This window comes from Cricetulus griseus, chromosome 3 (genome assembly GCF_003668045.3).
Source record: "Cricetulus griseus strain 17A/GY chromosome 3, alternate assembly CriGri-PICRH-1.0, whole genome shotgun sequence".
Classification (NCBI taxonomy): Eukaryota; Metazoa; Chordata; class Mammalia; order Rodentia; family Cricetidae; genus Cricetulus; species Cricetulus griseus.
In genome coordinates this window covers 250,194,036-250,217,547 of record NC_048596.1, presented here as the reverse complement: position 1 = coordinate 250,217,547, position 23,512 = coordinate 250,194,036, and the positions used below count along the sequence as shown (strand labels likewise).

The 23,512-nt window shown below is 38.9% G+C and overlaps 1 protein-coding gene across 2 annotated transcripts in view; it reads left to right on the top strand.

Annotated features, from left to right (window-relative positions):
• Cdkal1 (CDK5 regulatory subunit associated protein 1 like 1) overlaps window positions 1-23,512 on the top strand; it is a 562,780-nt gene that overhangs the window by 353,314 nt on the left and 185,954 nt on the right. For both annotated transcript variants that reach the window (XM_027409316.1, XM_027409315.1), the window contains exon 11: window positions 7,324-7,469. In XM_027409316.1, the coding sequence (XP_027265117.1) occupies window positions 7,324-7,469 (146 nt within the window). The remainder of the gene's footprint in view (window positions 1-7,323; window positions 7,470-23,512) is intronic.

Here is a 23,512-nt window from a genome sequence, read left to right as displayed (position 1 = left end):
TTGCTACTTGAGGGTATTTCCCCTTCTGGAGTGTGTTTTAGTCCCAAGTTGATTAGATGATTCATGCACAAGGTGAATATGACTTATTGTTATGCTGAGGATTTAAATACAAGTATCTTTTAGAATCATTCTTACGGGTATACCCAGAAATAATATTTTGAAAAGTTTTTTTTTGTTGTTGTTGGGTTTTTGGGGAGTGGGATGGGGTGGAAGGCATCCCTTAGCCTGGTCAAGCTGTCACAGCCAGGGAAGATGACATACAGCATGTTTACAAGAACGAACTAGTAAAACATAGCAGCTACCAAGCAAATTTACCCCTGCTCTTGCTATACATTAACTATTCCTGGATATTTCCCATGACTTTCACCTCAGAATTGAGATGGAGATGAAACACGGGTCATCCACCACCACCTGGAGTTCTGTCCTTATTTTATGTGCAGGTCAGAGGTCACTGCTCCTGGGATATTGGACCAGTGGGAACACAGCCACTGTCAAAGCAGCAGGGCTTCTGTTTAGAGCTGTGAGAGGGAGTTGAGTGGTGTGCTTTGAACTTTTCTGTAGAGCACTGACACCAGGTGTGCACCATTTGTGAACTGTACTCATTTGTCAACTGCTGAGAAAGTCTCTATCTGCTTTGCATGACTAACCCTGGAACACAATCTGATGTTGAGTAAGTACTTGCTTAGCTGTAGCATTTCCAAAGCAAGTAGCTTGTAACTAAACAGGTAAATTACTACACCAAAATCTGTGTTTTGCCTAAAATGTGAAACAAATGTTATCTAAGATAAGCTTCAAATTGGATAATCAGAGAAGAGATAAATGATGTAAATATTTTAAAACAAATCTTTAGCATCTGCCTTTCCATTAGATTCCTTAATTATTTATGTCATGTTTAATAGAAGCCAGTCGAGCTGTCTCAACTGAATGTTTAATTTAACTAACTTGCCCTTTACTCATTAAACTGATCAGTTATTGATTTGTTTATCATGTATTTAGTAACCTCCATCTTTCCAAAAATGCAAAAAGGGAAATTACCAAAGGATTACTCCTTCTGAAAAGTATATATTTTCATCATATAAAGTGTTTGGATAAGAACACATCTTCCTCGTAGGCTTTTTATTTTACTTGAAAACTAATAAAGTGAAATGACTGATTTGGTTTGTGTTCAGCTCCATGAATTTTAAGATAAACAAAGATTCATTCAATGATTGCCTCAGATGGGATGCTCAAACTTACTTTTGATTCCTGTTTTCAATATAATATTTTTATTCTTTGAGGCTTTTATATTCATACAATTGATTTTGACATATTCACCCTCATTTTTCTTCTTACTTCACCCCACTTCTCTACCACCACCCCACTTTTGATTTCTTAAGAGAACAGAGAAATAACTTGAACATATGGCAAATACTTATGATATCAGGTGAAGATAAGTGTGTGTGTGTGTGTGTGTGTGTGTACATGCAAGTGTGTGTCTTCAGCTTTTAACATTTTGACATCAGTATGGAAATGTGTATTTTTATCTTTATAATGTAAAGTGTGGTCCTGTCCCTGACACTGAGATGCAGGAAGATGAAGGTGTGCTGAGGTCCTTAAGCATTTCTTGGGAAGCTAATTAGGACAGACATTTTCCTTCAGCCTATTTTAGCTCAAATTCTGAAAATGTTAACTCTTTGTAGTTTAAAAGCCAGCATTCTGTTATGATGAAGCTATAGTTCAACTGTAAATTAGAATCCGCTCACAATATCCAGTCCTTTCCATTTGGGACACTAGAAATTTCCCTTGCTCAAACTCTCTCCTTCACTTTCTGATGCTATTATGGTGATTGATTGCTCACTTGCTGAGAGGAAATGTGGGTGCTGCCAATTGACTCAGTGCTGCTTTGATGGTATTAATGAAGCCATGGATGAAATATGTTTCTGGTTGTCTTCTATAGGGGCATGCATGACTTTGCCACTGTTGAAGGTGACACCAGAATGGGATTTGCTAGCACCTGCACTCTGTTCTTTTGAATGTTGTCTTGCAATTGTTGCAGTAGTCACTGGAAAGAATCAGGTAAACAGGTTGTATTACCCACTCATTTATATGGTCAAAGTGCAGCATTCCCTTTAAATATTGTGATACTTGATTGAGATATAATTTAGAGAACAGTGAAATAGAGAAGATGGTGTTCATAGTCTTTGGGTATGAAGATGTGTGGTGTAATTGCAGGACAGGGAAATATGTGCATGGAATCTGTATAATGGCAATAGAGACATCAGCCACCTGAAAGAGAGGGAAAGCAAGGATGTAAATTACTACATCAGAAATTGAACTTGGAAGATTCTATTAAATAAAATATGCTAGAGATGAACCAACCTCAGACTGTGTGATTCCATGTATATGGGTTGCTTGGAGTCCTCACAGTCCTAGACCCAAAGGAGAAAGGCAGTTCCCAGAGCACAGGTAGGGAGGGATGTTGCCTTAATCTTGAATGTACAGCAGTTTAACTTGGGAAGGTACAACTTTTGGGACATAGATAACATGTGACAGTTGTATAACTTTGTGGCTATATTTGATGACATTGAATTGTATGCATAATGACAATGGACAATATATGTATCATCTCAGTGAAACAACAGGTTCATTTCTGCTCTGCTCACATTAGTTAGGTCATGGAAACAGCCTGAATGTCTATCAGCTGATGAATACATAATAAAAATGTGACATCTATACACAATAGAATTTAATTGAGCTGTAAAGAAAAATGAAATTATTACAATTGCAGGGAAATGGATGGAAGTGAGGGAACTCAGTGAAGTAATGCATACTCAGAAAGATAAATGTTGCATTTTCTCAGACATATGTGGCTTTTATACTATTTTCTTTTGAGATTTATTCTATTCTATTGTTATTTATTTATTTATTTATTTATTTATTTATTATTCGGGGGAGGAGTATTTCTAGATATAGTTTCTCTTTGTAGCTTTGGAAGCTGTCTTGGAATCTATCTATAGACGAGGCTGGCCTCAAACTCATAGAGATCCACCTGCCTCTGCCTCCTGAGTGATGGGATTAAAGGCATGTGCCACCACCACCTAGTTGAGATTTATTTTCTTTTTAATGTTGTATCTGTGTGGGTTATGTGCACAGAGGTCAGAACAAGGTGCTAGGAGATTCCCTGAAACTGGAGTTACACCACCTAGGAACTGAACTTAGGTCCTCTAATAAAGAAGTGTGTATTCTGGACTACTGAGCCATCTCTCCAGCTTATATCTTATTTACATACTGCTTTTGTTGGGTTGGTAGTACAGAAATTCAAAACCAAGCAGACTCTGATTACTTTAGTGCAACAAAAATTACACATAATATTTGTTTTAAAATGTATGCGCTCACCAAATTGCCCTTTCAAATTGAGCCTTTTGCATTTAGTTTATTGCTTTTTCTTCATATTTTGAGTTCAGAAATAAATAATAAACATGGCTATAATTTCCATTTTCTAAGAATACAGCTCCATATTACAGCACAGGAGAAATCCACTGGTTTATTGATCTGGTTAGGCATTCTTCACTCCCTGCCTGTCAAATAGTTCCCATCTATATTGTGATCAGCCTCGGCATATCAACTCTTAAATTACAAATGCCCTTATGTTGAAATAGTGTTGTTATGCTGCTTGCTACCAGAGCTCTTCAAGACACAAAGACATGCATATACATATCCCATATATGTGTGTATAAATATGCCCCTCATGTTCTTGCCCCTCTCTGCAGACTCTCCCCCAGCTACAGCATATAACTGCATGAAAACAAAATTCTCCTTTGGTCTTTGGTATACATAAGTCTTATGTATTGAGCTGATAGTTCCTTTGGTGAACCTAGGCCCTATGTATAGACTACAGTAAGACCTCTGTTGAACCTCAGCACAGTGACTGGGCTGCAGGTTCCTCCCATTGGGATATATACTGTGATTAAGATTTGAACCTCTAGAGACCTATAAAGTTAGATTCCCCAAAGGGACAACTTTCACAGTCCTGGGTTTTGGTTTTATATGTATTCTCATATACTTTTCCCTCATTCTAAAAATTAAAGCAAAGATGATGTCTGTCTGACTGGCTTTTCCCAAATTGGTTCAATACTAATCAAAAGTTTGTCTTCCTATCAAATATTGTAAATATATTGTTTTAATCTCATTATTATGTAGACATGCTTCAAAACATCACACTCCATCCCATTAATATATATTGTTAACTATGTGTCCCTAAAAACAGATATTTGCAAATTCAAAGTGTGTGTAATATATTAATCTCTGTGTGTTGCTATGGTTAATTTAATTATGTGGAATTTTTTACATTTGTGTGTGTGTGTGTGTGTATCAGAGGAGAACTTTAGGGAGTCAATTGTCTCCTTCCACAATGTGAGTCTGTCTCAAACAATTGGACTCAGATCTGAGGTTGTCAGTCTTGACAGCAAGCACCTTTACCAGTTGAGCCATCTCACCAGCTCCTTGAGTCTATATTTTAATGCCTCTAAGAATCATTAGTGCCATAGGAACCCTTGTTGAAGTATATATAACATTCCAAATTTGTGAAACATGTAATATCAAGCAGAGGGCACCTCCTAACAGCAAAGCTTTTTTTGAGAACAGAAGACATACAAAGCTACCATGTTTCTGCTACTTTCTTCTGATGACCATTTGATATGTAAGCTGGCATTCTGTTCTAGGACCAAGTCATATCCAGAACTGTGCCCTCTTCACAGTCATTGCCCACCCTGAGTGCTTTTAAGAAGTGCATTGTTTTCTGCCCAGTCCTGGTGAACATCATTTAGAACCCATTGTATAGCTCAATAGATAGTATCTCCTCTTCACTAGTCCAGTGGCCAACTTACTGAAAAGCTCCTTTTTTTTTTTTTTTTTTTTTTTTTTTTTTTTTTTTTTTTTGATGACTTTGTATTAGTTTTCTGATGCTATGTTCCCGTGAACCTACAATATCTTCTAAGAAAGTGGATTGTGGGTAATTCATTATTTATCTGTGGTGTGCTTACTGTTTAAACAGATGTAGATTATTTAATGCCTTTTAATAGTAGCCCAATGGCTCTGTGAAAAGGTGTTTTCACCATCTGCATTTCACAGATGAGGAACTCCAGGCACAGAAACTGCAAAAGTAACTACATTTTGCTGCCATTGTGTGTGTTCAGATACCACTTCCCAGGCACCACAGATATGTCCAAATGTATCTAAACCTTTGAGTCCTGCTCCTTGAGAAAACAGATCTCACAGGTCTTTCTCTTAAGCTTTTGGTATGTTGATCTTCCTGTGTGGAAAAAACAGAAGTGTCTTAATTAGGGTTTCTAGTGCTGTGAAGAGAAACCATGACCATGACCACTCTTACAAAGAAAAGCATTTAATTGGTGATGGCTTACAGTTTTATAGGTTTAGTTTGTTGTTGATGTTTTGCTTTTTTGCCTTTTCAAGGGCCCTACCACCCAGTGCCCAAGAGACTTATTCTTAGTTATGAATGCCCAAGCTGGGCTTGTTTCTAGCCTGCTTTTGCTTTTTTTTTTTTTTTTTTTTTTTTTTTTTTTTTTTTTTTCTTAATTAATCTGTACTACCCTTTTGTGGGCTTTTATCTTTCTTTTGTATATCTTACTTTTCTTCTTATTCCCTGGGTGTGGTGGCTGGGTGGCTGGGGGTGGGTGGCTGGGTGGCTGGGTGGGTGGCCACCCTTTCCTTGTTCTCTTCTCTTTCTCATTTCTCCTATTTATACTCTCTGCATGCCAGCCCACCTATCCTTGGTCCTGCCTTGCTATTGGTCGTTCAATCCTACATCTTGATCTGAAAGCAACAGGAAGTGAACTGAACTAGGTGAAGCATAGAAAACCTCAAAGCCCACACCACAGTGACACATTTCCTCTAAGAAGGCTACACCTCCTGACAGTGCTATTCCCTATGGGCCAAGCATTCAAACACTTGAGTCTGTGGGGGGCCATTCCTATTCAAACTACCACAGGTAGGAATCATAACAGATGGCCAATCTTTTCACTTCAAAGCAAGTAAGTTGTGCTCCCTCAGACAGACTCCTGACCATGGAGCTGCATCTGGCTGTTTTGCTATTGGAAATTTAGCTTCAGTTCTTAGTAGGCTATTCACAGCCAGGTGTGTATGCTTACTAATTCCTAGGAGAGACTCCACAGATGCAGGGTAGTTATGAGTAACTAATAACTTTCTCCTAAGAAGGTGGCTCATTGGAGTTTACCTCTCTGCTGTGCTTTGGCAAGAATGCTAATGTTCCACTCAGGGCAATGACAACAGGCAGCAAGGAGCTTGTCTGGTCTGCATATGTGAGCGAGTGAAGCGTGACTGCAAGGCATTAGCTGACTTTTTGATACCATAGGATCCTTCAAAACATTGTTCTAGGGATGAAACAATGTAAGAGATATGAGAGACTGCTGTACTGTGTAGTGTATTGTTCTATGCTGTGAGAGCTGGATACCCCTGTGCACATTCAGGTTGTTAAAAAGCTGCACCTTATGGACATTTTTTCATGACTTATACTTTCCATTCTTTCTGGCACCACTTTGTATTCTCAGAAGAAGTTTAAAATAGACTTGCTTAATTCGTTTCCCTAAGATTTGCTCTCTTTAATTTTGTAGCATACATGATCCCCTGCCTCATCTCTTCCTCCTCATCCTTTCTTTCCACTTTTTTCTGGTCTTTTGAACACTGCCTCTTACTCACATATCCAGTAGTAAGCTGGCTTTCCTTATTGTCTGATCACATGTCTTTCCCACTGTATATACACAAAGCATATTAGCAGTAACTAAATTGAAATGTAAGAAAATAATAATAAAAAAGGAACAAAAGAATAGAACTCTGGATCCTCTCATCTTCAGCATTGAAAAAGTACATTTTGAGCATCTTTAAGCATGAAACTTTCTGTTTTCAAGTAGACATAACTCACGAGACATAACTAACTCAGCCATTTAACTATTAAAGTTTCTTCTGCTAATGTCACTGAGGAGAATAGAAACCTATATGAGAAAGAAGGAATGCTGGTTAATTTTGAATCACGCAAAAATATCTTTTCTCTGGCTTTATGTGATTTCACGTTTTTTAATAATTGTAAAAAAAACAGTGAACAAGTAAGCAATTCTCTCATGGGACCCTCAAAACCTGCCCCAAACACCCTGTATCACCATAGAGCAGTGCCTGCTGATGCTGCCTTAGAGTCAGAATGATCAGACATTTTTGAGTATTTGTTTACCAGCACTTATATGTGTAGATCTGAAGGAAGTGCTGTCTCATACTTGTAAAAGTGATGAATGTTTTTCCTGCCATCTCTCTCAGGAAATGGCGAAAATCCTCAACCACCCCAGAGTCTATGCTTTTCTTCACATCCCAGTGCAGTCCGCCTCTGACAGTGTGCTCATGGACATGAAGAGAGAGTACTGCGTGGCTGACTTCAAAAGAGTTGTGGATTTTCTCAAAGAGAAGTAAGTCTGGTAGCACTTTGGAAAATAACCATTTCTTTTTGTCTTCCTGAAGTGTGGCAGCAGGGCACTTACTACAGCCTTGCAGGTAAGGTGCACTGCAAAGGACAAGACTCCGGAAGCTCTCAAAGCCTCCTGCTTACTTGGGGCTCTTGATGTGGTTTCTTCTCCTCTTCCATGTGTGCACAAAGCACTGTTGATTTGTGTGAGCTTGCCCACCTTCCTAAGGCAGTTTGAATTGTGATTATTTTTGTGCCTGACCTGCTGGCTAAAAGGTGCCCTTCCTTCTCTAGCCTTGTATCTCCTTCCATGTGTCCTTTTGTGAGCTGGCTTTGACATGGAAGAAGGGACCAAGGGACCAAGTCTATCACTACAGAATGGAACATTTTCTCCTGACTAGCATTTTCATAGTATCTGGAATGTCCTTACTCATACACACTGATCCCTGTAGTTAACTTGAGTACTTGCAGTTTACTGGGAGTCTGGATGATTCTATTTTCTTTAGTTCAAATTGCTGTTGACCAAAATTAAGGCATATTTACACAATCTCAGACATGAATTATAATTTTGTTTCCACAGAAAAATGCTTGCAGCCCATAATTATGTTCTTCAAAATCTGTCTTCCAAACATAGAATGCATTCTATGATTAGACAAGGCAGGAAATAGAGGTGCTGGCCACGGTCACCCAGACCCTCCTCAAATCTAGGGCACCATCGTCACCTCTGAGATTGTATCATTTATCTTGGCACATTTGCGGTGTGGTTTTCTCTACTGTTTGTAGTTTCTATTTTACCCCCACTGTTGCTGTTTCCATCTTGTTATTCATAATTGTGTGGTCTTGCGCCACATTGATGTCCTACATGGGTATGATTGCTTTACACAAATTGTCAGCAATTATTTTTCCCACCTTTAATTACTCACTAATTTTTATGGCCTACACTTACAGATTTTCTCTTATTTCCTCTTCTCATCATTCTTTAACATGTCTTTTAATTTTTTTCCCACCTCTAGGCATGTCTTGATTATTCTAATCACCAAGAATAAAAACATTTAGGATCCATTCAAACAAATAGGGCTAATTGTTCAAATATTCAAATCAGAAATAGGAAGAAATAGGATTATAACCTATTTCTGATTTGAATATTGAATAGAATTATAAAATTCTAGCATTAAGTCTGTGCAGCCTTTAAAGTAACACATAATTGTTGCAAATCCCTTCCATCTCCTACACTCTTAGATTTTGATTAGAACTGGCCCAAGCTAAGTAATGTGGATTTTTGTGCCAAATGTATGCCATATCCTTTCCTTGCATTTGTGGTTGCTTTTGTAGGTAAACTTGTCTCCTGTAATAAAGTCCTTCCAAGCACTATGACACTGGAGAAAGTTTTCCAAATAGCAATTCCTGCAAATTTTCTTATGCTCCATGTATTAAAGTGGCAGCAAAGAGTTTGCACATTTCTTTCATATTATATAGTATTTTGCCATTTTAGACAAGCATCCTCTTGTGCAGAATAGAGCAGGTTCCCTTTGGGTTACTGTGATGAAATGAGACTGAGGACTCAACAGCTCTGCTCTGCCTCAGTTTGTGTAGGTGCTGATTCAGTTGTCTCTGAAATTATTGTGCTGACTAAACTGGGAAATAGTTTCATAGCACAGTCTAGCCTTTTGTGTTGCTCTGAAGATTAGCCTGTTGATCTTATGTTGCATCTTAAACATTTCCAGCAGTCTCCATGTATAAAGGTCAAACGTGAGTCACATTAAGATGTTAGAAAGTCATCATCCCATTTTTCGTAGAGTAGATTGAGTCTTTCCCTTGTAATCTCAGTTACATGTGGCATTTTTGTAGCTTCCCAAGATATATTTGACTAGCTCAAGGTCTTTGAACCAAGGGCACTAACAGGGTCATTTAGTGTTTCCAGCATCACAGACCTCACAGATCCCTGAAGAATCTAGGTATTAAGGATGCCTGGAGAATATACACCATCCCACGCATGTGCATCCATAATTTCAGTTTCAGTGGCTACAAGCATGGAGTATAAAGAATGATGGTAGCCACTCTACATCTACAGGATTTTAAATTGACCAAGCATTGTCCTCATACAACAAGGACAGAAGTGAACCTGGTATAATGAATTTCACAGTTAAATGATGAGTAGAATACAGTGGAAAGCTGTATGACAAAGCCAGTAAGATAACTAGGAAAACCTCAGGTATACTATAAAGTCATTGTCACTGTGAATAAAACAGTCCTTGCATGGTTTTAGAAAGTTCATCAGAACCATAAAACCAGGGAGAAGTAGCCCGTCTTTAGTAATGAAGGCAATGCAAAACAGCTCGGTTCTCTGACAGAGAGACAGCTTGTCCAACCCCTTTAGGAACCTCATTCATCCAATGAATAATTCTCATTTTTATTAGTGAAGAATAGATAGAATATTTACACTGTTTGTTATTACTCATTGTATAGTTCCTTACCACATTAAAATTTAACATGGCTTTATGCAAGATATATTTGGCTTATTTTAGAAATACAGAAGTCCCAGGGATTAGTTTAAAACCAATAATATTGTTATGTCTGGTATTTATTAATGTTCAGTATGCCATTTCCGTTCTTAGAGAGCTTCATACATCCTGGTTTGTGCTGATCACTAAATGGTCCTGATGTAAACTGGTGTATTTGGTGTTTCCTTTAATTTATTGATTTATTTTATTTGACAATAACATGTATAGAAGTGTGATATCATTTCCCCTAAAATCTTTGAAGCCTTTTGTAATGAACCCTTAACAAATGGGAGTCATTGTGAGGCTCTCAGATCTTTATGCTGTGAATTGGGGATGAAGCATTTCCCAAATTGTCTCCTCAAAAAGCTAACCTTTACCACAATCTACAGCATTAAGTCTGGAATCCACAGATGTAGGGAGTTTACCCGGAGCTGCAGGTTTTTAAAATACAAATTCAAAGGTCTTTATTGTATCCAGTTTCTCACACAGTGGAGTGGAGGTGAACTCTTTTTAATTAATTTTCTTTTACGGTTGAAAATGGCCCATGTTTTAGCTTGGAGCTATCTGAATTTACCTGTGAGCCAACTCATAGCTGATTCATTATTCTCTTCAGTTGTTTGAAAGTTGGCAGCTATTATCATAACAGCAGCTGGATTGAAGATAACCTGGTACGGTTGGCACATGTTGAGGCATATGGGAATTTATTAAATCATGCAGCCTTTGCAAAAAAAAAAGGGGGTGTCTAAATTACTTGATATGCTCATTTAAAACAGCTGGCCACAAGCAGAGAGTCATATGACTTGAAGTCAACTCAGATTTATTAGTCCAGCAGATGCTTTTATTTAAATGAATTGATGGTTTCTTGAAATGCATGGTGGGCTTTGTAGGAATGTGCAGACAACTGTTAAAACAAAGCAATACATGCAGTTCTGTTTTTTTAAGTTTGCTTTTATATTTTAATAGTTGTATCATATATTTTAGTTCTGAATGTATTCCTGATATTTTTTAAAAAAAATATTCATTTCCATTTTTTTCTGTGCTATTTCTGGTGTATTCCCCCCAATTTGAGGATTTTTTTTTTTAAACTATGTTATGTTAGGTACTGTTCTCTAGGATTCTCTGACTTTGGGGTCTGTTATAAGAGGTATGAGTTGGCTTCCCCCTCATTCCCAGCTGCCCTTGGAAAGCATCATGCTAATCTAGCCACCTACTGGATTATCTTTCTTTCTTGTTAGTCTGAGTTACCATGTGCCCATTACCAGAACACACTGGGAAAAAGATGAAGTGTGTTAAAATTGTGTTTTTTTTTTCACCTTGTCGATCTAATTTTATTCCTAATGGCTTAGAAATATAACTGATAATTGGATATGGTAACTCATGCCTCTAATCCCAGTGCTTGGAAGGGTGAGGTAGGAGAATCACCACAATTTCAAGACCAGTCTGTTTTACAGAATGAGATCCTATCTCAAAAATAGGAGGAAAAAAATACACAGAAGAGAAAAAAAAAAGACATGTAAGTAGCAATATGTGTCAGAATAAAATAATTGGAATAAAGAGAAATAAAAGGTACTGTCTAGGGAGGATTAGATAGTTATATTTTTCCTCCAGCTGCATTTCCAGATGTCTTGCTATTCACTGCATAAGCTCTTCTGAAATAATGTCCTCAGAAGTGTTCTATGGCTTTCCTAGATTATGTCATTTCTGATGTTTCTACCTAGGCTACCTTTTGGGTGTCCCTGATGTCTTGTTCACTAGTTTATCTTTGTCATTTTGCTTTACAAAGTGGTGTTCTCTTCACTTCTTTCTGTTGCTATGTTCAGAATTTTTAACAGAGTGAATCAATTTCATTTGAATAAGTGCCAGGTAGAAAAACACATTGACTTTCTTTGTAGTGTGTGCTCCATTCACAATTGAAGAATTGCATGCTGGATAAATTTTTTTATTAATTTATTTTTCACAGTCTAATCCCGCTTCCCCCTCCCTTCTCTCCTTCTGCTCCCCCCACCTCCCATCTACTCCTCAGAGAGGGTAAGGCGTTCCCTAGGAAGTCTTCTAAGCCTGTCCCATCATCTTGTTGAAGCAGAACCAAGGCACCTCTCAACCCCTCACACCCCTGTGTCTAAGTTGAGCAAGGTATCTCTCCATATAGAATGGACTCCACTAAGTCAGTTTGTGCATTAGAATTAGATCTTGGACCCACTGCCAGTGGCCTCATATTGCACCATTGGCATCTATATTAAGGGAGTCTAGTTTAGTCTTATACAAGTTCCCCATTTGTCAGACCAGAGTCAGTGACCTCTCACCATCTCGGGGCAGCTGATTCTGTTGGTTTCCCCACCATGGTCTTGACTCCTTTGTTCATATTATCACTCTTCCCTCTCTTCAGTTGTACTCAAGGAGCTTGGCCCATTGCTTAGTTGTGGATTTCTGCATCTGCTTCCATCTGTTTCTGGAAGAGGGTTCTAGCTTCTCTGGAGTTGTGGATTGTAGGCTAGGTATCTTTTGCTTTATGTCTGTATCCATTTATGAATGAGCACATACTCTATTTGTCTTTGTGGTTTGGGGTTACCTCAGTTGGGATGTTTTTTTGTTTTGTTTTGTTTTGTTTTTTCTAGTTCTGTGCATTTGCCTGTGAATTTTAGGATGTCATTGTTTCTTACCACTCAGTAGTATTCCATTGTGTAAATATACCACATTTTCTTTATCCATTCTTCTGTTGAGGAGCATCTAGGTTGTTTCCAAGATCTGGCCATTATAAATAATGCTGCTATGAACATAGTTGAGCAAATGTCCTTGTGGTTTGAATGTGCCTCCTTCGGGTATATGCACAGTGGTATTTCAGTGTCTTGAGGTACGTTGATCCCTAATTTTCTGAGTAATCACCATACTGATTTCCACAGAAGCTGTACAAGTTTGCACTCCCACCAGCAATGGCGGAGTATTCACCTTTCTCCACATCCTCTCTAGCATGAGCTTTCAGTGGTTTTTTTTTTATCTTAGCCAGTCTGATCTGTGTAAAATGGAATCTCAAAGTGGTTTTGATTTGCATTTTCTGGATGAATTTTTTATCATGTGTCTTAAAACCAAACAATGTTGTGAGCATCCTAAGTTCAATTCATTTGTTGGAAAATTAGTATAGTGTCTATTGATTTGGCTTCTCAGTTTCTTCTACCCTGATTAAGAGAAATTGTTATACCATTCCTGCCATTGTCTTTCCTTTATAAGTGCATTAGCCTCTCAGAAAGCAAAAGGCTCTCATCCTCTGAACCTTGGTATGGTTTTCCTAGTTTAGTGCTATGCCCCTCAAACACAGGTCTCAGTCCAGACCTGTGAGGTAGGAGGTCTGTAATAAGCATCTATTTGTCAGTGTTTTCATGGTCCAGTTCCATATTGTCTCATGATTACATCAGAGCTTTTCCATATGGACAGCACAAATGGTTTTAGTCTACATTGTATCAAGTGAGTATTAGGGGAGTAGGAATGTTTAAAATATTTTCCTAAAATCTGTAATGATAAACTAGTGTGTAATAGGATCAGACTGTCATTTTCAACTTATGAATCTTATTCTGGTTCTAACATTAATTAAATAAAGCAAATGTAATAATGATACCAATGATAGCTTGATAATATTATTAAAGCCAGTACCTTAACATTTTTGTGCATTTACTTGTATGCTAAGAACCTTACATGTATTAACAGTTTTAATCTTCAAGGACAAACTAGTTAATAATGTGTCCAAGGTCACGAAGTTAGCTACAGAACTTTTCATGTAAACCCAGGCTGTGTGATTGTATATCCAGTGCTCTGACTAGTGAGGTATGCTATTGGCAATAGAAACCATAGTGTGGGTTCAGCAGATAGTGAGAGACAAAATGTGCATGTTCACTTAGACTTGAGGTGGTAAAGGCATGTATGGATGTGAAACACAGTTCCGTGGGATCTGATCTCAAGATGTGGTCAGGCCAGCAAGTATGTGAAAAAGCCTGCCTTCCCAGATGAACAACCCAGGACTTGTTGGAAGCCAAGGACCAACTCTTGAAAATCATCCTTTGACTTCCACATGTGAACCTACATACATACAATTCACACACACACACACACACACACACACACACACACACACACACTAAAAACAAAGAAAGAACAGGAGGAAGAAAGGAAGGAAGGAAAAAAGAAAAGGAAATTAAGAGATGGCATAAGGTAATATACTTAGTTAAAGGGTTTGGGGATGTGAGTTGTGTCCTGGTTAACTTGATTGTTAGCTTGATTTCTGTAAGTCACATAATGAGGCACAGGTCTTGGCATATGTGAGGTATATGTGTATTAATTATATATAATTAGTATTACATAGGTATATATAATTAATTATCTGGAAATAATTACCTGAGTTGGCAGTGGCTATCTTCAGTATGGACATCACTGTGTCACCTAATTAAAGGGGACTATGTGAATAGGAGCTGAACATTCACTGCTGTCTGCTTCATGACTGTGGACATATCATGACCAGCTTCTTCACATTCCTGTCACTATGCCTTCACCTGCCATAATGAACTGTCACCTCAAACTATGAGACCTGATAAACACTTCTTCTGGGCTATTGCTTCTTGTCAGGTATTTAGCTTTAGTAATGACAAAAGTAACAGATAAGGAGAAATGGGGAGTTGGCTTGTTGTGATAGTTACTGTTGTCAACTTGATGGCATCCAGAATCTCCTGACAGATGGGCCTCTGGGCATCTTGAGTGCTTAAATTGAGGTGGGAAGATCACACACTGTGGTTAGAACCATTCCTGGTTGTGACCTAGACTCTTAGTAGAGAATGGAGCTAAGCAGCAGCATACCTTTGTTATGTGAGATTCTTGCCCCAGCAGGACCTGCTACCCTGAGTTGGTGGCTGGTGGCTTGGGCTTCTTATTGGCTAGCTCTGTCTTAATTATTAACCCCTTTCTATCAATCTATGTATTGCCATGAAGCTGTGGCTTACCCGGTAATGCCCTGGCATGTTATTACTCCTTCAGCATCATCAAGACTCTGTGTTGGGCTCCATCTGCCTGCTTTTCCCAGAATTCTCCTCCTCTTAGTCCCACCTATCTTCCTGTCTCATTGGCTGAATAGTGTTTTATTCATTAACCACTAAGAGAAACATATATACAGAAGGGCAACCCCCATCATACCTTCATTCTGTCTCCTGACTCTATGTGTAATGTGACCAACATGGAACGCACCATGACCTGTGAGTCAGAATAAACCCTTTCTTCCATAAGTTGGCTCTGTCAACAGATTTTATCATAGCAACAAAAAAGAAGCTAAAACAGAAATTGGTACCAAGAACTGGAGTCACTGCCATGATTAACTTTACTGAGTCGTAGACCACTGGAACTATTTTGTGGGTTGAATGTAGAAGAGTTTGTAATTTTTACTTAAAAGTCCTTGAATGTTGGAAGAAGAGCTTAAAGGGTCATTCTGGTAGGAGCTTGGAAGACAATGCTGAGAAAAACATGAATAGTGGGGCCTAACTCATGAAGTTTCATAGGGGGACAAGGACTCTATGGAGCTGGACTAGGTACCTTTCATGTGATACTTTGGTTGAGAATCTCACTTCTTTACCTGGGTACTAATAACCTGAGTGAAGATGAGTTTGCTGTACTAATTGCCTTTCAGAGGAAGTTTAAATCAGGAGAGTGTCCAAGCTGGTGCGGAGAAACTGCAAAATCCCACACTTCTGGCTTGTAATGATCCAGGATTATTCCCAGCGGAAGTGCATAGAAGCTGATACAGCTATGGACCAGGGGTACTGGCTCCGTCCCAAGCTGGGATCAGGATGTGGCAATGTCACAGGATGTAGAAACTGTGGATCAAGAAGCAAATGAGACATGTAGGTCTGGAAGTAAACATTTGAAGAGCAGATACAGTGTGTGTGGGGAGGGGGGCGGGGAGGTGGTGAATGCATGCACACCAAGAGTGGAAGTCAAGGGAACACTAATATTTACATGACAGAAGGAAAAATGGTCTGTGTTACACGGAAATGAGGCAAATGGAGGAGCAGACTATTAATCAGGTTGCTCTAGAGGAATGGATCCTATAGAATTGCTTGCAGGCTGCCATCTAGGTAGTCCCAGCAATGACTGACTGCTGATGGAAAGGCCAAGAATCTGGTGGTTGTTCAGTCCATGAGGCTGGATGTCTCGTCTGGTCTTCAAAGTATGTTGGGATCCCAGACAAGCAGGGATCCTACTGCCAGCTCTACTGCCAGAGAAGGCATGCCTTAGCAGCAGGTAGGTGACCTTTCCCAGGAAAGTGAGGTCAGACAGGCAAAAAGTAAAAATTTCTTTCTTCAGTGTCCTTTTATGGGGGCTGCCACCAGAAGGTGTGACCCAGAAACAGGGTGCATCCTCCTGCCTCAAATGAGCCAATCAAGAATAACCCCTCACAGGTGTGTTCTTCTCTCTGGGTTTTAGTTGATTCCAGATGTGGGCAAATTGAAAACCAAGATTAGCCATCACAGAGACCCAAGCACTAACCCACAGAGGCCAAGGGACATTGCAGTTCATAGAAAGACAAGTAGTTAGGGCTAACTGTCCAACAGAGTGGCTACCTGTGAACAAGCTGTTTGCTATATATGAAAAAAATACAGAAAAAATTAGTATTGCTGCATTCCTTTCTTTTCCTACTATGGTATCTGTTAAAGCTGTTGCCTGATGCAAGTATATAAAAAGAGAAATCTTTATGTTCATATGTTAATAGCTGTACTCCATGTCCTAAGTATATGTTCAGAGAGAACCCTGCACAGGCATTTGTTCAAATAGCCACTGTATACAGCAATGAGGGCTGTATAGTTAGGAGGTGGGATGACAAGTTTGATGAATGAGTACCCCTCACTTTGGAACCCCTTAGAAGGCTTAGGATGGTATCCTCAGTCTGCTATACTGAAAGCTTTCTTTAAGTATGAGAAGTTTTACTGATCTTTTCATGTAAACTGGCTGGCTCCTATTCATATAATGTAATACTCAGCCTTCTTGGAGATTCTATGTTCTGGAAGTGCCTGCTAGCTAATTGCTGACAGTGATGGCCAGGTAGTTATTTACTGACATGAATGTCTATACATCAATCCATTGAGCTCCCATAGTAGCACATACTAGGAAGAAATTACTGTCCCCCTTTTATAGGGTAGTACATGGAGGCACAGGGAGATTAAGTGACCAGTCACAGAGCTAATAACTGAGCTCAGATGAAAAGAAATTAGGAAAGGCAGTTTAGCAATCCAAAATAGTTTGTGCAATTAAGCAGGATGTTTAAAATGACACAAGACATCTCCTAGACATACATAACCTCCTTGTAGTCAACATTTCCTCCTTTATATTGCCACTCCAGGCTGAGGGACATTAGACTAGAAGATAATGACCCATGTAAGGATGTGACCATGAGGAGAAGCTATGAGGTCTTTGTCAGCACCAGTGTGTTCAATGATTGAAACTGTAGATTTTCCTAATAAAGTATATATGTGAACATCTTCAAGTAAGACTCAGTACCAATCATTGAATCTTTTTATTTTATTTTTTAATCATTTGTATGTGCGTGACTTACTATGATTATGTGCACACAACTGCAGGTGCCCTTGGGAGACAGAGGTCATGGATTCCCTGGAGCTAGAGTTAAAGGCAGTTATTAACCACTTGATATGCTTACTGGGAATGGTACTCTGATCTTCTGGAAGAGTGGTATGTGATCTTAACCACTGCCCCATCTCTCCAGTCCAAGTTTGTCATACCTTGTAGTAATGTTTTCTTTCGTAACATATGTGGTCATAATTTTAAATTAAGTCATGAATTAAGGCAATTTCTCCTCCTGTGTGTTTCTTGTTCTTGGAGCAAAGTACATGGACCATGAGATACAAATCCTTGCTGGTCCCAGCCTGAATTCCTAATGGTAGGCACCCAGCCTCCTGTGCAAGTCTAGGCCAGGGGGGTTCCAAGTCACTGCTCCTCTGCTTCCTTGGCTTTATGCTTAGCATCGTTCTATATGCATGCCCTTAGGCTTCATCATCTAAATAGTCTACTCTGGGACAGAAGCTAGGTAACAGTGAAGAGGGATGTTCATACAGCAGGTAACCCCTATTTATGCATGTGTGTATGTGTGTATGCTATGTATACAGTGCTCAGAACCCAAAGTGCTAACTAGTCAGGAGCAAGCAAAAGGGGAGTCAGTAGCCAATGTGTTTACATCTGGGAAGCAAAATCACTGAGAGCTAGCATTCATTCCAAAGATGTGGTAGCACACATCTGTTATCCCAGGACTAAGGAAGAGGTTTTGAGGCCTGACTACATGGCCAGGTCTTTGCTAAAAAAGGATAGAAATAAAAAGAAAGAAAATGCTTATGTTTTGTGTCAGATGCATGCTAGGAGTGAAACATCAAGATGTGAGTAAAACTGTGTTCTAAGAGCTGATGCTTGTTCATTGTAGTTAATATCCAATGGCTGGAGCCACAAAGTTAGGTTCACTATACTGAAATCTGCCAATTCAGTAAAGAAATACACCAATGGTTGGTTATTTTGTTGTTTTTGTTTAGTTTCATTTTCTGTCCAGAGGAAAATACTAAGTCACAGATCTCATATCAAAAAAAACTTTTTTTAAGATAAAAGTATAATTTGTTTGATCTTCTTTGTGTTGTTCTTAATCCCACAGTATAGAGAAAGGCTTTAACTAGATCACACTGGCATGTGCGTGCCCATTTTTATGTATGTTAAAGTTACGGTCTGGCTTGTTTTCAAGGGAGAGAAATAAAAGCAGTAGAATAAAGAAGATAGAGGCTGATCTTTGAGTGTCAATGAAGATCAGAACTTGGCAGAGGGAGTGTGTAGAGCCCCAGGGTTACAGGATAGACCTTAAGTCCTATGGTCCAGGGTAGCTTTGATGTTCAGCTCTCATTAGTAGGACTTTCTATCTCAAGGTTTACAGTAACTAATTCAAAGCTAACCCTCAAGTGTGTATTCCAAACACCAAGAGAAAGCATGCAAAAGACACTGTGTGGGAAGTTTGTATTAATATGTGAGTTTTTGTATGCCTTGTTTGAATAGAGAATGGTTTTGCCTAAACACAAAAGAAGTTAGGAAATATAGCATTTATTCTAGACATCTATATATCTTTTCTTTAGAATAATTGAATCAAGAGGCTAAGTCAATAGGAACACACACACACACACACACACACACACACACACAGAGAGAGAGAGAGAGAGAGAGAGAGAGAGAGAGAGAGAGAGAGAGAGATCCCTTTGTGAAGGCTTAGAGAACCTACTGCCTGGGTGGCAGAAGCCATGTTGGGTATATAATGCTAAAGTAGCCTCCTCCCTTAGGAGCAAATGCTTTGATGTTGGATGCTTTAGATTTTATTAACTCTATTAGTGCAGAATAAACCCTTACTGGCTTGAAATTGAAGTTGTGTTTCTAGTGGTTACTTTTTATTTATCATTGCCCTGTTTTTCTTTTTGTAAGTATAGAGTGACTCTAGTCCTCCTTTTATAGTCATTTCAAGGCGTAGTTTTATATGGAGTAAGTCTATTGACTTAGTGGACAAAGGAGGCTGTGCCTGGTCTACCTTGTGTGACTTTTGCACCATCTTCTGTCATACTTGTTTGTTACATGGTTTTTCTTTCCTTTCTTTTTTTTTTTTTTTTTTAGTTAATTTGTTTCTGTTTTCCTAGCTATTAAATTATTGCTTGTCTTCTAGGGACTCTCTTTCTTAGTTTTGTGACAATTTCTTTCTGTAGGAGCCCATTTGTTATAGTACTTCAAGCATCCTATATATATTTTGTAATTCACATTTGTGTCATAATCTTCCTACCTTTGTGTCAGGTGTCAGGTGTTGGGTGTAGAACAAAAAGTCCTACAGGACTTTTGTTTCACATTTAAAATAGACTGGAGGCTATCTAGCATAAATACTAGGGGCTTAGGTCCATGTAATGCAAATCATGTTTTTGCCAAAAGCTGTAGGCAGCTCCTCTGTGCCATAGAGGCCCATAGGCTCTCCTGATTTGGTGATTAAATACACCATCTTGTCTGCCAGGCATTATAGTGATGGAAATATCTCCTGTTAATTGGTTATGTATAGGCAGCAACATCTCTACAGTGGCAGACAGCATGTAACCTCCTGGTTTAAGTTCCTCCCTCAGAATGTTTGCCAACAGGCCTCAGGAGATGCTAAATCATAAGTAGGAACATTTCATTTATTTATTTTGTCTGGCCATATGAAGAGAATCCTAAAAGTTGCCCCTAATTTAATTTTTAACCTGGTTGCTTTAGAACACTATATTAATTAATATAGTCAACACGGTTTCTTTCTCAGACTATCTCCTCTGTCAATTAGCACTGTATGTCCAGAGGGGGATACTTAACGCCAACTTTCTAAATTTTTATTGGTTTGCTTGTGTTTTTATGAGACAAGTTCTAGTGTAGCCTTGGGTGGCTGTGAACTCCTGAAACTCCTACCTCCGTCTCAAAATCTTTTGAGATTTCAACCCTCATCAACGTACCAGGCAATGATCCTGTTTATTAGTCTAAAAAGTTGTGGTACTAGAAACATTTCTTTCCTCTTAATCTTTCTCTCTTTCTTCTAAAGCAGTGGTTCTCAACCTCTAGGTCTCAACCCTTGAGAAAACACATATATCTGATGGTCTTGAGAACTGAGACACAACAGGTAAAAATGCCTGAAAACTCATTCTTCTTAATTATAATAGGTATTTGGGTAGGATCTTAAAGTCCTAGAGTAAGAGAAAAAATAATAACAGAATAGTTGGGTAGGAATCTGAAAAACCAGTGTGCAAGTGCCTATAATATGGATATGGTTGGAAATGTCTTCCAGAAGTCCCTGCGTGGGAAGCTTGGGTCTAGTGTGAGTGTGCTGAGGTGGCTGAACCCTTAGAGGTGGCACCTTCAGGAAGCAGTAAGTCATCACCTTTAGAGATTGTGGCACCTTCAGGAAGCAGTAAGTCATCACCTTTAGAGATTGTTTAGTTTTACCTGGGCCAGGCTAGTGTCTCCAAGAGTGAGTGCTAAAAAGATAAAGCTTATCCTTGAGTGTCACCTGCTTCCAGGTGCACAATGTGATCTCTCTCCTATTTGTAAGCACTTGCCTTACCTCTTCTTCATCATGTTGTGATGTAGCCAGAGGTCCCTTGCTGGGATACCACTGTTGTCCTGTTTGTACTTTCCAGCCACCAAAACCATGAGGCAAATAAACCTCAACTTAATATGTCAACTTCTAGTATTTTGTAGTAGCAACAGAAAAAAAAAGAATCATATAACAAGCCATGTTTGTTCAAAAGTTTCTGCACCGTGGTCCCTAAGCAGATATATGTTTTTGTATTGGACTCAGTAAGTTGTAGAAAAGCTACTAAGCTATAGGATGGTGGCGAGCCAGGGAGCATTGCCATCTCTCTGGCAGCACTCCAGGGATTCTAATCTTCAGATTGTTTCTGCCATTATCTGGCTCTCCTGTTAATATAGAAATAAATAAAAATAAAAGAATGTTCTACAGGTTCATGCTGAGTTCCAGAGGGAATTTTGAGCATAATTTGCTAGGGGTGAATTATCTTCATGGCACTCATGGTTTGGCTGTTGTCCAGAGTCCTTAGAGATGTAATCAGTTTCAGTTAATTCCAAACAATAGATTGTGGCAGGAACCTGGCTAAGCTATGGGTGACTGCTCCCACACTGTTGATTTAAGTTGTCAAAAGAGTTTGACTCATACTCAGACCTGATACCAGTTTGGGTCAGCTGGCTTAGCTGTAACCCATTGCCAGTAAACCCTTCCACTTTGTACGTGAGTGGAAGGGCATGGCCCCTGTCCAGCTCAACTCCCTGTCTCACTGTATACACTGCTGCCTGCCTCTGGGGCCCCTTGTGGCTTGCTGGAGCAGAGTTTAGCTACTATACAGCCCTCAGGCCCATGCTGGTCATCTGGCCTAATCCCTGCCAGGGCTGCTGACAGATTATGGCTTGGTTTCTCTTCTGTTCATTTCTAGCTTGTATTGGTGATGTTTAGAAAGCAATGCTTGTAATTGTTTGGTTTTGTGTCCCATGTCTATATGTATAGTACTTGATGATTTTCTTAGGAAAGTCTTTGTCCAGTATAGTTTAGGCTAAGGCAAGGCAGGAATTACATTGCATCAGCATTAATCATCTTTCATTGCCATCTGATTAGATCATTCAGGTTAAATCCTAACTGGAAGAGTGATCTAAGGTTGAAAGCATGAGGATAAATACAAGGAAAACAGCAGTTTGTTTCAAGGAAGTTTTCTTTTTAAAGTTTGACGATCAATTATGATATAGTTTTTTTTCTGCCATTGGTCTTTGAACATTAATAATATCATATTCTATCAATTTGTGCATATGCACACTTATGGAAACTTATTAGGCTGCAGGAACTGATTTACATGCTTTGCTCTCAGGTGATAATGAATTGCTTGTAAAGGGCTTTTGCTCAATTCACTGGACAAAAGGATGTCCTTCCAGCAAAGGACCAAGTCACATGGGGAAGGTGATGCAAGGTGATTATTACCCTACCCTCTCCTTCGAGTCTCAGGAGACCTTAAGGACAATGTTTTGTTAGGAACACCCTTTGTGTTCTTTTTGATAATGAATTCATGGTGGAGAGCAGAATGCAAAAGTCTTGAAGCACACAAGTCAAATGGTTATCTTTTCTATATACTCCAGTCAAATTTTTTTTCCTTGCCTGTTAAACTTTAGTCTCTAAATCATTTGGCTAATTAGTTTCTTATTTGTACATGCCTCTGTTTCCTGGTTACATAATTTGTCTGCCAAACAGTATCTGCACAGAATATTCCTGACTTCTGTTTTACTTTGCAGTTAGGTTTTCATTTATGCTTGCATAAGTGTGTAGGTTTTCAGACAGTAGAAACAATAAATAGGGTGGCTCTTTTATGTACCAGTGATGGCATCTACTTAGCTGCTGTTTGGCATAAATGGGAACACATCCATCCTAGTCTCATCATTTTTCACAGTTCCATCTAGTGCGGTATGTGAGTTTTGCACATGGTGAGATGTGGGAAAATAGCATCACAGTTGGCTGGCTTCATGTGTCTTCACATGAGGGAACCATCAGCACTTAAAGAAGGTTTGTGAATTCTAACATGTGGCATTCTCTTTCTAATTAATTTCTAAATGAAGGCAATAAAGGTAGTAAAATAACAACAGGTTTGGTCGTAATATTTTAACCAAGGAAATAAATACAGTTCCTTATGTTTATATTGCTGGTTTATATTTCACAGTTATGTGCTGTAGAATAACTTTGGAGACAAGTCAATAAAACGTCCAAACATTTGAAGTGATTTTGTTGTCTGGGACAGACTCTAAAACAACTTGATAAGTGGCATGAGGCTATGCTGTTCTGACAGATTCATTCAGTAATTGAAGCAGTTTCCAGAAAATTGTGTGATACAGGATTATATTTTTAATATTTATTTACTTTGATACACCAATGAATATTATAAGCTCATGGATGAATCAAGGGTGTCTGTTTCACCAAAAGTGT